We start from the raw sequence: 16,888 nt of genomic DNA on the forward strand, positions 1-16,888 counted from the left end.
AGAGTTTGTCTCGAATTAGAACTAATAAAAATGAGATTACCTGGCAAAAGCAAGCTCACCTCTCTCATTGAATTGCTATACAGTGGTGCCTCGCAAGACGAAATTAATTCGTTCCGCAAGTTTTTTCTTCTTGCGAGTTTTTCGTCTTGCGATGCACGGTTTCCCATAGGAATGCATTGAAAATCAATTAATGCGTTCCTATGGAAACCGCCTTCAGACCAGGTCCGGGGACAGTCTGTCCCCCGACCTCTTCTGAAGGCTGGGGGGGGGGGACAAGGGCTTTTCTTCCCACCCCCAGCATTTAAAAAAACCCCGGGACAGCGGAGGACTTCTCCGCTGTCCGGGGCGATCTTAAAATGCTGGCGGGCGGCATTTTAAAATCGCCCGGAACAGCGGAGGACTTCTCCGATGTCCAGGGCGATGTAAAAGCCCCTGGGAAGGCAGGCAGGGGGGACAAAGACTTTTGCCCCCCGCCCGCCTTCAGAAGAGGTCCTGGACCTCTTCTGAAGGCGGGCGGGGGGCGAAAGTCTTTGCTCCCCACCGCCTGCCTTCCAAAGCCGTCCGGGACAGCGGAGAAACGTGCTGCCTTTCTCCGCTCTCCCGGGAAGGCAGGCAGGGGGGAGCAAAGACTTTCGCCACCCGCCCGCCTTCAGAAGAGGTCCTGGACCTCTTCTGAAGGCGGGCGGGGGGCGAAAGTCTTTGTCCCCCCCCCCGCCTGCCTTCAAAAGCCGTCCGGGACAGCGGGAAGCGCTTCCCTGCTATCCCGGACTGCTTTTAAAATGCTGGCGGTGGGGAGCAAAGCCTTTCGGCCCCCGCCGGCCTTCCTGGACCTCTTCTGAAGGCCGGAGGGGGGGAAAGGCTTTGCTCCCCACCACCAGCATTTAAAAGAGGTCCCCGGAGATTTCCCTATGGGCTTTCTTCTTGCGAAGCAAGCCCATAGGGAAATTCGTCTTGCGAAGCGCCTCCAAAACAGAAAACCCTTTCGTCTTGCGGGTTTTCCGTCTTGCGAGGCATTCGTCTTGCGAGGTACCACTGTACGTACTTAAAGTCCATGCATAAGAGGTTCATTTATTATTGTATTTTGGGAGTGATTTGCGTTCTTATGTAGCTGCTTTGTTTTATACTTTCCGGATGTCCCACAATCATATCATAATGTAGTTGCGTTATATGTTATAAATCAAGCTAGGAGTGTTTCTTTTTTGTTTTCCAATGCATTTCTTATCAATAAAAAAAATTTGGTGTGGCCCGAGCAACCGGTTATTCTGAAAGTGTGGCTCAGAGGAAAAAAAGTTTGAGAACCAGTGGTTTAGAAGCTTAGACCGTGGTTGTTACCAGTTGAGTGGCTAAGACTGGGCTACAGCCGCTTGCCTGACGCCTCTTTGTGGCTAATGAGAAAGGGTCATGGCCGCAGTGTTTCCATTGTAACGTACACTTTTCCGCGGCAGTGCCCACCGCTGCGCCAGAGAACATCATGGCCACTCAGAATGGCACCTGCACCATCGTGCAGTGGCGAGAGCCGCGTGGCGTCATCAACGGGATCATCCGCGGATACAAGCTAGTCTGTCAAAGCGGCGACTCGCCCGAGGTGAGGACCTCCTTTCTCAGGACTGGAGAGGGCACCCTCCCCATTGACTTCCCTGTATTTATCCTGAGCCATCACCCGCCATCTTCCTAATCCCCCGCCTGGCGTTTTCGCCACCCTCTCCCCCCACCAGGTGGTTGTGGACGTGGGGCTGACCAACGAGACTGTCTTGAACCTGAACAAAACCGTACACAATCTGACCGTCCGTGTCGCGGCCTACACACAAGCAGGCGACGGTCCCTGGAGCAAAGCCATCATGGTTTCAACTGGGGATGTCGGTAAGGAATACGAGATAATGTGTATTTTTTTTTTGGCGGGGGGTGGGTGGGTTTCCCTCACAAGCTTTAGTGTTGTGGCAAATAACAGAAGCACAGGGAAAGGAGAGGGTGGGGGAAGTTACATAACAGCATAATTTGTTTCCTTGGATGCTGCCCAAGGGGTCTACTCTGAGTAACGCAGGATACAGTCCAAAGAGTTCAGACCCAGAATGATGAAACCGGTTAAGGACTACTTGAAATCAATAAAGTTCCGTTTTCATAGCCAATTATTCCTGCATATCTTTCTAAGTGTATCATATGAGATATGGGAGAATCATTTGGCTGCCAAAAAAATAAGGTTTTTGTTGTTGTTTTGTTTTTAAAATCCTTTCCTTAACTCTTGCCAACTGTTTCCCAACTCCTTGGTGGTTCTTCCAAAACGATCATTTGATCTCTCTTTTTGTTTTGTTTCGTTCTTCTGGCCCAGCCTTTGACTTCCTGCTTTCTAAGAATGGTTCTGTGTTGGGCAATTCCTGATCTCAGTCCTGGTTCTGATCTAGCAGGATCTCCTGCTTCTAATTTGTATCCCACTTCTTGTTACGATGGCTTCTGGCGCCTTGCGGAGTCACAGAAACTGAAGCTGGTTATAAAACAGGACCCGTGCCTTCTGCTTTAGGAGTTTTGATTCTCTTTGATGTCCCCAGAAAAACGCCTTGAGGCCCTGTTGGCGGAAGCTTGACGCTGACATTTGGCTTAGAGGGAGACCATATTCAAATAATTTATATATATATATATTTCTTTTACAGATGAACTGCCGCAGCCCCAGCCAGGTAAGAACAGTGCATAACACTCTACCCGCGACCTACAGAAATGATTTGGGATTTGGGGATGGGCAGCATCGGGGAATGAGAGGCGGTGCCGGTCCCTTCTAGAACATTCCAGAGAGCACTTTGCTCTGGAAATCTGCTTTCCTTCTTTCTTTCTTTTGGTGTTGGCTTATTATCTTGCGATAATAAGAATAAATCAAAACTTGTTTTCTAAAAGTTCCCCAGTGTAGGCAATACCTCGTGACCAGGCTTGAGGGCGACATTGCTCTCCTTTTTCAAAATGGCTCCTCTAGGAGGAGAAGGAGCTGCAAGGGTTTGTGTGTTTTGTGACTATTGGCAGGGAGGAAGATGGGGACGTGGGGAAGACTGCATATTTGCCTTCCACCCGCATTCCCATTTTGATTAGGATATTTTCGATTTTTGTGACACACACACACACCTGCTTTGGCTGCAGGAAACATCTGAACAAAAGGATTGGGAAGGACCAAGAAGCTAGTGAAGGGGATTCCTAAACACACTGAGGATCTTTTTAGTTCGGTTCCAACTGGGATTTTTATTGAACTTGATTACAATTTGTTTTAAGGGAAATTTTATATTGAACTTTCGCCGGAAGGATTCTCAAGGCCAAGTTTGACTGACAGAATCACACACTTCTTTCCAGTCCAAGACTGTGAACTGGATTAAGATTTTGGGATGTGGGGCAGTTGTTTTCAAACGTCACAGCCTGAAGTGGTGTAGGAAATGTTGGTTTCTAACAGGGTGGATTCTATTTAAATCACAAGCCAGTAAGAATTGATTTAAATCACTAGTCAGCAAGACTTGATTTAAATCATTTTAATTTTTTTTTACAGAAAGACTCATTCTTGCTGGTATAATCTTAATACTTACAACCAGATGAAGGTTTCATTTTTGAAATAATATATGTTCAGAGTAGTTTTTATAGTTATATCAAAAATTTCTGATTTGGTTATACTATTATAAATACATTGACAGATAATGATGAAATTATTGTGAGGTTTAATAAGTTAACTGTTAATATTTGGACAACTTTTTTGCTGTACTTCATTGGAAGGAGAAAAATCATTTCCTTAATAACAATTTAAACAATTTTCTTAACTAAAACAATAACATTTTAGCATATGTATCCATGTTTGTCAACTGATGTGGGTAAACGATTTTAAAAAACAAAACAAAAACCTTAGACTGCATTTTAGTACACATGAAAAACTTAAATCCTTATTTCCTGATGAATAGCCTTTGGACTATAATGTAACTTAAATAGAAAATTATCTTTAGAAAGACTTTTCTTCCAAAAGCATTTTATTTTAAAAATCCAATTTAAATTTTAAAAAATCTGATTTATTTATTTTTAAATCATTGATTTTTATCCACCCTGGTTTCTAAGGAGAAATCGTCTGGCTGCCAAGAAACTAGGAGATCCCCTCATCTTCCCCTCAGCATCGTACTTGGTCCCAGATTCTCTCCTCTGTTCTTCCAGTTTAAACAGTAACAGGGGCTGCCTACCCACCGACACTTAAAGTACATTGCGCTCCACTCCAAAGAATCCTGGGAAATGTAGTTTGTTTAGGGTGCTTGCAGTAAACTACACTTCCCAGGATTCTCTGGGGGAAACGTAGGTGCTCTAAATGTATGTCGTGTGCACAGCCGAGGCAGGGAAAGGTGTGTGGGAATGTTCAGGGAGGCAGGAGAGGATATATTGTTTATTAATATCCTTCCTAACTTGCGCTAGCAAGTTCCTTTACTTAGCAGAGTTTTACATTCCCCTTTTAATGCACAGCGGGTAGCTGGTTGCAGGCTTGTGTAAGCCTTTCAGTACCATACAATTCAGTATTGAATTGTATGTTCCTGGTAAGTTCCCTTTTTATCCCTCTTAAAAGAATAAACACACGACAATCTTATTGAGAGTCGATAAAAGAAGTTTACTCACAGCATCATCAGTTCACAGTTGGATCCCTGAAGGCAGACTTAGTTACAAAGTACTGTATTTTTCGCTCTATAGGATGCACTTTTTCCCCTCCAAAAATTAAGGGGAAATGTGTGCGCGTCCTATAGAGCGAATGCTGGCTGCACGGCTAAGCCCAAAGCCAGAACAGGGAGACGGAACACTGCGCAGCGCTCCATCTCGCTGTTCTAGCTTGGGGTTAGCTGCGCAAAGCCTCCGCAGGGCAGTTGGGTGAAGGGACCCCACTGCTCTGCGGAGGCTTCAAAGGCTGCGCTCCGGGGGCTTCAGGCAGCTATCCGCAAGCCTTTGGAGCACAGCAGGAGTTCCCGCTGTGCTCCAAAGGCTTGCGGATAGCCGCCTGAAGGCTGGAGAGCGAGAGGGGTCAGTGCACACCAATCCCTCTTGCTCTCCAGGTGCTGCACAGTTTTCCTTTGCGGCGCCCCTTCAGCGAAGCGGGAGGAGAAATGGAAGGGGCTCCGTTTCTCCTGCCGCTTCGCTGAAGGGGCGCTGAGCAGAGAGGGGGAGAATTCCCCCCCCCCCGTTCTCCCCCTCCTATGGTCCGGTGCGTCCTATGGTCCAGTGCGTCCTATAGAGCGAAAAATACGGTATATACATGCAGAGCTATCCCATATGGGGATAATCCCAGTGTCCTCTGCTTGATGGAAGCCACCAGAGCATGTCTAGTTAAAAACTGCTCCAATGATGGAAGAAGTCAAAGAGAGAAGAGTGCTGTGTGCCTTGTCCTTTTGTTACCTGGACAGGTAAGGTCACACCCACCTCTAGTCACATGCAAAGGAAGTATGTCCCAGCCCAGGAGGAAACAGGAAGTTTTCGACTGGCTGGACCAAACATTCCCCCGCATGTCCACTCTAGGAAAACAAGGAATGCTATACTTGACTGCTACTTATGTATCACATCCCACAAGGTGATGCGCTGGATGGGCAACCGGAATGGCTCCTCCCATTGACCCTTACTCCTCTTCCCTTCTCCGTAGTAGAAACCACCGCCCCTGCCTTCTCCTGGCACTGGTGGTACGTGGTAATTGCCATAGCCACGGCCGCCGCCGCTGCCGCCTTCATAATCATCTTCTTGGCGCGGATGAGGAGGAAGGAAACCCGCTATGGGTAAGTGGAGAACGGACACCTGCCATGGATGCTTTCGTTGGGATTCCTGCATTGCAGTGGGTTGGACTAGATGACCACTGAGGGCCCCATCTCGCCTTTCTGTGATTCTGCGACACCGGTTCTGGCAGCTTCTCCTCTTTCACTGTCTGTTTCTCTCCTCCTGCCCATTCCGCAGGGAAGCGTTTGAACCCAGCATGGAGCAGGGAGAGCTGGTGGTCCACTACCGAGTCCGCAAATCCTACAGCCGCCGGACCACCGAAGCCACTTGTGAGTGTCATGGAAGGAGTGAGTCCGCCTTTCCCAACTACCCAGCATGCATTGCGCCCAAGCCTTGTTGTCCAAGATCCAACAAGGAATGCTCCCACCTCCACCACAGTTGTAGGTTATTCCCCATATACAACCACCGCCCAATGCTCTTTTTCGGCAGACGTCAGCTATTGTCTCCTTAATTTGGTGGTTCCGCCTGCCTTCTTCCCATCTTTTGCCTCAGTCATGGCCGCTGCTCCTTGCAGTCTCCTTGACGCAGGGCGCTTTGGCCCCGCAACGGTTTGATATTCAAACCTGCTTTCGACAATATTTGGAGAAGCAGGACAGAGACATTACTGGCCATTATTATTTCTGGGTTGAGCCCAATATTCCTGCCTCCCTGGTCCCACTATCGCTCCCAGGGCCTCCCCAAGTCGTTTTGCTGCATCCTGATGACACCCATGCCACTGCTGTGACCGCTACAAATCCTGCCCGCTACCGTCACCCCTGCGCTGCCACAGTGTCATGGGCGAAAATCCAGCAGGGCTGGCGATGGAGAGGACGATGAGGCAGTCAGATTTGCTGCCTGAGGCAAATGGCTTCACCTCGCCTCACTGAAGAGCCGCTCTAAAAGTGAGCTCAGGTAGGGAATGCCAATGGATTTGAATGAAAAACAGGGCCGCTGAGAAAGAAGAGGAAGGTATCTGCATACTCGGGAGAATGCCAAGGTTTACAAAATATGAAAGATTTAACGGGCCCAAAACAGCCCAGTGAAGATGCTTTGTGTGTTCAGTAACCACAGAATGGAACGTCTCCCTTGGAAAAGAAAACTTAGACACCTGGCAAGGGGAGGGGAGAGCAAGAAGGGATGGCCTTTCTGGTTTGGAAAACTCTTTGTTTTGCTGGCTCAGAAGTGAGAGGAATGACCTGAGCTGAAAGAGCTTAAATAGGCCTCCCAGACAATCAGAAAATTAGGCTGGAAGCCACACAGGACCTGGCGAAATGCTCTCAGCAACAGCAGGAGATGAAAACGGCTGGTGCTTCTTGGCTGGCCTATTGGTTGAGGGTTCTTTGAAAGCTTGAAGGACCCTGGCTCTTGTTCTTCGAGGGGCCAAACAACTAACCACCCCAGCCCTTCTCCAACTACATTTAGAAATCAGGCCGCCTTCCCTATCCTCCCCCTGTTTAAACCCCACATCCTGGTCTGTGACAGAGACCTGGAGGTGTGGGCCCCGTGATGGCCGTGTGCATAATGTGCCATGACCTTCTCTCTCTTTTTTCCTTTTCTTGTGACAGTGAACAGCCTGGGCATTAGCGAGGAGCTGAAAGAGAAGCTGCGAGACGTCATGATAGATCGCCACAAGGTGGCCTTGGGGAAAACCCTCGGTGAAGGTACATTAACCTGGTCAACTGGCACTTGTTTCCAAGATGGAGGCTTCTCCTCAGTGAGGCATAGTTGGGGAGAGACCTCAGGCCAAGTGGGATCCTATTGGAATGGTTAACAACAAGCCAAGGGCCATAGGCAGCCAACCATAGGCAGCCAACCAGAGCCAACAATCACCTGAGTGATGACTATGTGGGCCGCCATTTTGAACACTACTTGCCCTTAGGCCGGGGGTTGGCAAGGTTTACCTTGCCTGAGCCTGTTCACTCCAGCGGAGATCGCCCTGTGGGCCAGATCGTGTCTGCGCAGGCGTGATTTCTGCGCAGATCTGGTTTCCGGTGTTTGCACATGCACAGATGCGATTTCCGGCCCTGCGGAAGCGAGTCCCTGCTCCGCACTGTGCCGGTTCAGCACAGTGCGCGGGGGCTCCCTAAGTGGGTGGCTGTGCTGGTCCCGTGGGTTAACCGTGAGGCGAGGTCCGAGTCCAGTCCAAGGTCGAGGGTGCAGTATGGAGGCAGTCCATCAAAGCTGAAGCTGGGTCCAAGGCAAGGAGTCGGGTGAGGTCAGGAGTTCCGGCAGGACGGGGTGCAGGCAGGAACTGGCTTCCAACAATGTTGCTCCCGCAACCTGGGACTGGGGCTGGCTGGCTTTTATCTGCCCCGAGGCATAGGGCAGCCCCGATCCTCTGGTGACTCGCCTCTCCTGGCCTGGAGGCGAGCACTCCTCCTGCGGGAACTTAGTTCCCTCTGCCTCTCTACCCTGAGCCTCTGCAGCTCAGGAGAGGCTGGAGGGTTACCGGACCCAGAGGCAACCCCAGCTTCCCCTGACGGGGCTGAGAGTGGAGCACCTGCAGGCAATGGGTCCTCCATCAGCTCAGGAGCCAGAGCAGACTCAGCTGATGCCTGCACCTGAGGATCCAGCACAGGTGAGGACCCTTCAGGCTCAAGCCCCAGCCCCGGCTCAGCTGGTTCTGGAGGCGGGGACTCCTGTGCAGGCTGGGATTCCTGAGCTTCAGCCTCCGAGTCCGAATCCCAGGCCATCACAGTGGCTCAGTTCGGGGGTGGCTGGTGGGCCACAGGTTGCTGACCCCTGCCTTAGGCCTTTCTTTCCTCAGCAGCTTAGTTTCCAGGCCAAGGCAGGCCTGAGGTGACCACTTTCTCCTTCACAAATGCATACAGATGTGTCTGGAGACTACAGCATTAGGGACTTTCTGATTTAGAGAAAGGGCCAGGGAGAGGCAACAGGGTTTATTTTTCTCTGGCTGCCTCCATTGAACAGCTCTTGAACCTTTTGGACATTAATTGGTAGACAGGTACGGGACTTACACATGGTGCGAATAACAAAGCTGCAGATCAAACCTTTCCCAAAACGAAGTATGCTTTCACTTACAAGTTTTAGTAAGGCAGCACATTAAATAATTCTTGGGAAGTTAATTTTAGAAAACAAGCTAATTTTACAGTTTGTGTAGTTACCAATAAAAGCAAATAGAAAACAGAGATAAATGCAAACAGCTATGCTTATTCTAATCTGTCTCCCTAACCAGGCCAATAATTATCCATTTGCGCCCTTCACCTCGGCTTCTAGGTCCCTTTGGAGTCTTTTCCTTTCAGCTGCAATGCCCACTGTGCTCTCCTAACATTTCCCGCATTCCTAAAGTGTTTCCTCTCGTTTTCTTTCTTTCCGTGCTCCAGCTCCAAACTCCACAACTAACTCTTCTGCTTCTCCAATAAACTATGCTGTTTTCTAGCTTGTGTACAGTATTTTCATTTCCCTTTCCAACCTTTAAGCCAATCTGAAGGAAAAGAGAATTCCGATTAATTTCCTATTTCCCTTTGAGTTCCAGATTCCTAGGCTGAACTTTTGACCCTTCTGTGCAAAACATCTCCTTGTACTTTTGACCCTCAAACATTTCACTATTCTGTGCAAGAAAGCTTCTAAAACAAAAAACAATTTTATATCAACTGGCTGAATACAAAATAGCAGGACGCTTTCAGGGGAGGAGAGGGTCAAAAGTATCCTGTTCCCATCCGGTTGGTGTTAGCACTCCAATTTAGAAGGAAAGGATGTGTGTTATGGCCCTAGACTAGGACTTAGGGGCTTCTAAACCACTGAGCTTCTTGGACTTGCTAATTGGAAGGTCGGCGGTTCAAATCCACGCAACGGGGTGAGCTCCCATTGCTCTGTCCCAGCTTCTGCCAACCTAGCAGTTTGAAAACACACCAGTGCAAGTAGATAAATAGGTACCACTGCGACGGGACAGTAAACAGCGCTTCCATGCGCCCTGGCACTCATCACAGTGTCCCATTGCGCCAGAAGCGGTTTAGTCATGCTGGCCACATGACCCGGAAAGCTGTCTGTGGACAAACGCCGGCTCCCTCAGCCTGAAAGCGAGATGAACACTCCATAGTCGCCTTTGACTGGACTTAACTGTTCAAGGGTACTTTACCTTTACACTTAACTTTCTTCTGCTCTTTTCAAGTATGGTCCGTGCTTTAAAACTCAGTTTTCGAGCACCTTCCTTTTTGCTCCAGATACGTCCCTGCGAAAACCTGCTCTATAAAGTTCAATAGGAGCAAACATCAATCCGCAGAAAACCCAAATTGACGTTTGCTCCAATTGAGCTTTATAGAGCAGGTTTTTGCAGTGAAATCCCTGGGCCAAAAAACTAAACAACACTCAGGCGCAAAGTGTTAAAGCATGGACCTCTGCCTGGAAAGAGCTGGGCATAAAGTAAATGTGGATAAGTCCTTATTGGTGGCACGGGGCTCTGGCAACTGGAGCTTAGAGGAGATGGATCCATGTCCCAGTCTTTCCCATGTGCACCTGCAGGCATCAGATCCTGCCTCTTCTCCCTTCAACCCCAAGGAGACACTTCTGCTGCTCTACAAGGGTTTCTGAAACTTGGGTCTCCAGCTGCTGTTGGACTCCAATCACCCCTAGCTAGCAGGGCAAGTGGTGATGCTAGAGACCCAAGTTGGGAAACCTTGTGCCAGACTCTGGTAGCCAATCACAGGCTACTCAGGGGATCAAGAGAGCTTTCAGGGGAGATCCTTTCAGCTGGAAATCCCGTTACCTTGAAGGAGCCAGCCAAAGGTACTAGCTGGTCCAAAGGTACTAGCTGCAAAGGTACTAGCTGCATTCATGGGGTTCGGGACTACTTAACTATGTAACAAAACCCAGCCGGTTGCCCCAGGACTTTGTGGCTTAAGAGTACTCTCTGTGGTCCTGAAACCTTTTGAAGTGCTGGCTTTTGCCTTGCCTTACCCCTGCCATTCTGTCTTGTCTGCCTGCCTGGGGAACCAGGAACGACTGAGATGTCCTTGCTCTTTTGGGGGGGTGCATCTCCACAGATCGTGACACTATGCGTAGTTGCACACATGTCCACCTGAGGAACAAATCACTGGTGTGTGGGCTGGGTGCTGGAACTTCAGACGAGGAGGGGGAAGTTGGGAAAGTTTGAGAAAAGCTGGGAAAGTTCCAAGATTTCATGGAAAAGGTAAGGCCTGAACAAAATAAGAATTGAGAGATGACACATTCCACAAACCTAAGAGAGGCAAAGAATTGGAACCGCTTCAGAAATGGACTTACTGTTTCTGATGTCTCTTTCTTCAGAAGTCTGAGAACCCAGCTCAGGAGACATGTTCTGTATATATAAGAATATGTTAACCCATAAGGCACAACCTTTCAAAAAAAAAAAAAAAAAAGAAAGTAACACAAATTTTGAAAAAGCCATTACCAGGCAAAAGAAAAGCCCATATCCCAGTGACTTATCTAGTAATAATTTGAAATTCTATGCGTTTACGGGAATGTTCAATGATTCTATGCCAACCACTGGAATTTCTCACAGAATACAAGGACGCTTTGAAATCGTTGCTTCCTAAACTCGTTTCTTTAGAGCAGGAAATAAAAGCTTTGGGTCTCAAACAGGAATTGGAAGGCAGGGTGATGTAGGGGAAGCGAAGCAGAAATTCATCTGAGCTCCAGAACCTGTTTCCCAATTCCAAATCACATGATATGAAAACAATTACCAGGACTATCCTTAGGAGTTGTTGTTTTTTATCACTGGATAACCCTGGAAGATACTCACTCAGCTAGGACAATGGGGGGGATTCTTCTTGGTCGAAGGGCAAAGGAAATCAACTGCCGCATGAGGGACAAGGACAAACTCCCTTGTTTCCTTTCCTGATTAAACATCAAGGCCTTGTTTTCTAACATAGCCAGGATAATCAGTAACATATAACATCAAGTGCAGGACGAACAGCCCAGAAGCGCTTCGGCCCAGTTTTCTTGCTGCAGAAACACCGAAGGACGGAGGGCTGTTTTGCTCATTTGGGTCGGAGGACTGGCAAAGTTTCTGCCTCAGCTCCGCAAAAAAGTTTCCTCTAAGCGCAGCTGGGATTAGTTTGGAAGCATATGGAAAGCAGAGATGGAAAGGCCCCTGGCTATGGCACATATGTTCCCCCTTGAACATTTCCACCCTGTGCCTCTCTCTCTTTTGTGGCTGCCCTTTTTCTGGAAACGGGGAGGGCGGGGACTTGACTTGCACAGCTTCAGAGGAAGCAGGCTTAACCCAGAGCCAGGCCGCTGGTCCATCTCACTTAGCATTGTCTGCACAGACCGGCAGCTGCTCATCGGCGTTTCAAGCAGGATTGAACCTGGGACCTTCTGCTTGAAAAGCAGATGCTTAATAATAATAATAATAATAATAATAATAATAATAATAATATATTATTATTATTATTATTTATACCCCGCCTATCTGGCTCCTGAAGGAGCGTCTCCACCCCCATCGTTCAGCCCAGACACTGAGATCCAGCGCCGAGGTCCTTCTGGAGGTTCCCTCATTGCGAGAAGTGAGGCTACAGGGAACCAGGCAGAGGGCCTTCTCGGTAGTGGCACCCGCCCTGTGGAATGCCCTCCCATCAGATGTCAAAGAGATTAACAACTACCTGACATTCAGAAGACATCTTAAGGCACCCCTGTTCAGGGAAGTTTTTAATATGTAACGCTGTACTGTTTTTAACACTTGATTGGGAGCCGCCCAGAGTGGCTGGGGAAACTCAGCCAGATGGGCGGGGTATAAATAAATTATTATTATTATTATTATTATTATTATTATTATTATTATTATTATGGGTTTCCCCAGCCACTCAGGGCGGCTTCCAGCACATGGTAGCTGTCAACTTTCAGATTTGAAAATGAGGGATCAGCAGCCTCGAAAATAAGGGATCAGCAGCCTCACCTGTCCCGGGGACAGTCTACGGGATATCTAACAATTTGGGATAGCAGCGGGAAGCTACGGGAAACGGCGCTGGAATAAGGGAATTTCCCGTCCAAAAAAGGGAAGGTTGACAGCTGTGTTCCAGCAAAATATTAAAATACAATAATTCATCAAATATTAAAAGCTTCCTTAAACAGGGCTGCCTTCAGATGTCTTCTAAAAGTCAGATAGTTGTTTATTTCTTTGACATCTGGTGGGAGGGCGTTCCACAGGGCGGGCGCCACTACCGAGAAGGCCCTCTGCCTGGTTCCCTGTAACTTGGCTTCTCACAGCGAGGGAACCGCCAGAAGGCCCTCAGCACTGGACCTCAGTATCCGGGCTGAACAATGGGGATGGAGACGCTCCTTCAGGTATACTGGACCGAGGCCGTTTAGGGCTTTAAAGGTCAACACCAACACTTTGAATTGTGCTCGGAAATGTACTGGGAGCCAATGTAGGTCTTTCAGGACCAGTGTTATGTGGTCTCAGTGGCCACTCCCAGTCACCAGTCTAGCTGCCGCATTCTGGATTAGTTGTAGTTTCTGGGTCACCTTCAAAGGTAGCCCCACGTAGAGGCTCTACCACTTGGGCTGCAGCCCTTCCCCATAGCATCCCCCCAGAGAGTCCGAACATAAGAGCCCTGTTGGAACAGGACAAAAGCCCATCTGGTCCCACCACCTCATCTCACAGTGGCCCAACGGGAAGCCAATCACATTCTCCCTACATGCGGTTCTCAGCAGCAGGCATCCAGAGGGCATTTTGCCTCCCAACACAAGTAGCAGATCACAGCCATAGCGGTTAGTTGCCGTCGACAGCCTTGTCCTCTTATGACTCTGCCCAATCCACTTCTGAAGCCATCATATGTGCCAGGAAGCCCCTGAGATCCCAGCTCAGCAGTGGCGTAGCGTGGGGGGTGCAGGGGGGGCCGGCCGCACCGGGCGCAACATCTGGGGGTTAGGGTTAGGGGGCGCAAATCCATGGGTTAGGGGGCGCAAATCCACAGGTTAGGGGGCGCAAATCCACGGGTTAGGGGGCACAAATTACTTGCCTTGCCCCGGGTGCTGACAACCCACGCTACGCCACTGCAGCTCAGCAACTAATTTTCCTGGAGACACTCGGGGCTCCATCCAGACTTACAAAACACAGGTTTCCCACTTGTCCAGCGCGTTCTAGGCACGGGTCCGAGCGGTTTTGCCCTTGCCCTGCAGCTTTCCCCAGGGAAACTCACTCTTTAGCAATAAATTGAAGCAAACGACAATCGGGGGGGGGAGGGAATGGAGTTTGCTCTGATCGGGTTTCTGCAGGGGAAAGCGACAGAGCAGGGGCAAGTCTGAATTAGCCTTTTGGCTAATTCTTTAAAACAGTTTACTGGCAAATTCTTACTTTTTCTACCTCCAGAAAATCCATTTTTTATTTTTTATTCTAGATTGGCATGTGGAAGGTCAACCTTCCCTGGGTGTTGGGTACAGACTGATGGCTGCCAGTTGCTAACCCTTACTTTAGATGTCCAGGTTATCCTATCTCAGGGTTGGGAGGTTGTAACGATTTTTCACCTTCACAGGAACCTGTATTTTCTCCAGCTGTCACTTATGCAAAGAAAAGGATGCCGATTTGCATATGCCGATTTATACGTATAGATTAAGTTTCTGCCCTCTCTGTTCATGGTTCTCTGCCTTTAAACCAGACACGGATAGGACACCCTTTCAAAAGAGACCAGGAGTTCCCAAAGCAAAGTTAAATGTTATTTGTACATAAAATAAAATCAACCAGGGTGCTATGGGCAACATCAAGACAGGATCCTAAGCACAGAGATGACAAGAAGCAAATATTATTAGGAATTAATAACTGAGAAGGGGAGGGGAGGACAGGGGAGAGAAAGAGGTGGGCAGCCAGTTTTGGGGGGAATTAAGTAAAACAGTACATCCAGTTCTAGCATTCTGTGTTTCCCTTGGCAGCTGGAAATGTACGGTAACTTTTCTCTAGCACAAAAATTTGCAGAGATCCATTCTTACAGGAAGACTTCCTGAGGCTCACAGCTTGACTTGATCTCCCCACAAAGCCCTAATCTCAAACCCTTCAGATGGAGGAGTGGGCTGGTGTGGTCTTTCCCCAATGGAAGCAGGAAAGGCACTCTGCGCATGCTCAGAAGCGTTCTGCTGTTTGTTCTTGCTCCCCTTTTGCCTAGGCTGAAGCCCGGTGTTGGAAATGGATTACTAGCCCCCTAGTTCAAAGGCTGTTCTCCTCGCTTCCTTACCAGTCATTGCATTCCCTCCTAATTCTGTTGCTAAATTTGGAGAACTGGGAGAAAGAGGGGGGATCACTGAGTGAATGTTTGCAGGCTACGAACCCTTTTAAAAACAACAACCCACATATCTCCTGTCTTATGCCTATCCCTAGAACACCCCAGATATTTCATAAGGCAGCAGCCTGAGTGAGTCAGACACGGAAAGTCTGATCTGGTCCCGAAATGTCAGCCGTCGGCTCTTCCAAGAGTTCACGTGGCTTGCTGAAGCCCTTACATAGCTCATGTTCTTCTGCCTCGGGAGAAACAGGGGAAATGAATTTCCCACCTGCCTGCGTTTCCTATTCAGACAGAGGCCTCTGCTCCTGCCAGGGCAAAGCCCACACGACCCTTCTATAGAGCTGCATACCGTATTTTTCGCCCTATAGGACACACTTTCCCCCCTCCAAAAATGAAGGGGAAATGTGTGTGCGTCCTATGGGGCGAATGCAGGCTTTCGCTGAAGCCTGGAGAGCGAGAGGGGTCAGTGCGCACTGACCCCTCTTGCTCTCCAGGCTTCAGGAAGCTATCCGCAAACCTGGGGAGCCCGGCAGGAGTTCCTGTCGGGCTCCCCAGGCTTGCGGATAGCAGCCTGTTCTGGGGGCTGGGGTCGGGGGAAGCTCGGGCTTCCCCCGCCCCAGCCCCGTGCCTGGGCGGGAAATAGTTTTTTTTTTCTTTATCCCCCCCCCCAAAAAAAACCTAGGTGTGCCCTATAGTGTGAAAAATACGGTATTTTAGATCAAGGACCTCTTTTGCCATCTTGCAGCTTTTTGTTGGGGGGGGGGTGAAAGGTAGACTTTGCCCTCTGCCTGCCTTGCACCCTATACAAAAGAACTTACTGGATCAAGAGCTCTCCCTGCTCTTCCTACTAGAAGTCTGGTATACTGCACCTGAACATGCGGGCTTCATTTTTTTGCTGCTGGACCTCTCTCCTCCACAAACCTTATCTGGCTTTCTAATTGAAAGCAGCTGAGGCCATTTGCCACCACCAGCACATCTGGCGGCATCACATGCCACATGTCAGTGATGCGCCGCGCTAATTATAACCCGAACCATGTAAACGCTGCCCGGTTTGAAAGGGGAGGCATGGTTACCAACGCTGTGTTTTCACTTATCTATAAATATTTGCGGTTTTGCTCATATGGGTATTGGCTGCCGACTTCCCAACGGCGCGCAAATGGTTTTGGCGTTATCGGGACGTTCCCACCCACCCCTGGATTTCCTTGTTCTTGGACACGAGAGCTACTCAGTACCTAACGTTTGCTCCACATCGTCTCTGGGTGTTTATATTTCCTACACGAAATCAGGACAGTGCAAAGTTGCGCGACGGTTAAAAAGGAGCCTCCAGAAAAAAAACAACCCAGGCCAACAAAAATGGTATACTAGCTGGCCTGACTAGATTAATCACAGGCAGCCTAAAAAGAAAAGAAGATTCACTGGGGAGAATATATATATATATATATATATGTTTTCGTAGATTTTCACGGGTACAGGAATGCAGGTTTTGGTGTCCTCGGGTGTCTTCCCGTGTAAAAGTTGGGGTGTCTAGGCGACGTTTCGACGAGGTCTCACTCGTCATCTTCAGGCTGGTGCTTTCGGCTTCTTGTTACTGGAACAGAGCGGGATCTCAGTGTTTGAGTTCCTATAAATACTGTAGAGGGGTGTGGTGTATTGCCTCAAAAGTTCTGGGCAGAGGGGAAGTTCCCAGGCTAGTGTTCTTTTCTTCTTTTGTTCCTTAATTACTTGAGGGATATCTTGAGTGATTTCTTGAGTGATATTCTGAGTACCACTTAGGTGGGTCATTAGGTGTGGATTAGTTGCTAAAGCCTTCGTGTCTTGACCTCTTGAATTTGTGAAGAGTTTTTCTGGGAAGATGGCTGTACTGCACTTAGTTGTGCTTTGGCTTGGCTTCGTGTATAGGGGCGAGCTGTGGTTTTGTGCCCTGTGCCAGCCAGATCTGTGTA

At 48.8% G+C, this 16,888-nt stretch overlaps 1 protein-coding gene and 1 long non-coding RNA gene across 4 annotated transcripts in view; one reads left to right on the top strand and one right to left on the bottom strand.

Annotated features, from left to right (window-relative positions):
- Nucleotides 1-16,888, bottom strand: part of LOC310712764 — a 274,730-nt gene that overhangs the window by 203,767 nt on the left and 54,075 nt on the right. The gene's annotated exons all lie outside the window — the stretch shown is intronic.
- Nucleotides 1-16,888, top strand: part of LOC310712597 (tyrosine-protein kinase receptor UFO-like) — a 77,576-nt gene that overhangs the window by 45,100 nt on the left and 15,588 nt on the right. Inside the window, exons 8-13 of one of the 3 annotated variants that reach the window (XM_083515807.1) lie at nucleotides 1,446-1,585; nucleotides 1,716-1,860; nucleotides 2,646-2,669; nucleotides 5,624-5,753; nucleotides 5,929-6,020; nucleotides 7,296-7,391. In XM_083515807.1, the coding sequence (XP_083371933.1) occupies nucleotides 1,446-1,585; nucleotides 1,716-1,860; nucleotides 2,646-2,669; nucleotides 5,624-5,753; nucleotides 5,929-6,020; nucleotides 7,296-7,391 (627 nt within the window). Of the gene's footprint in view, nucleotides 1-1,445; nucleotides 1,586-1,715; nucleotides 1,882-2,645; nucleotides 2,670-5,623; nucleotides 5,754-5,928; nucleotides 6,021-7,295; nucleotides 7,392-16,888 lie in introns of all 3 variants that reach the window. The other 2 variants (XM_083515808.1, XM_083515809.1) reach the window with 2 other exon arrangements.

The sequence above is a fragment of the Podarcis liolepis genome (assembly GCF_965112155.1).
Source record: "Podarcis liolepis genome assembly, chromosome: 7".
Classification (NCBI taxonomy): Eukaryota; Metazoa; Chordata; class Lepidosauria; order Squamata; family Lacertidae; genus Podarcis; species Podarcis liolepis.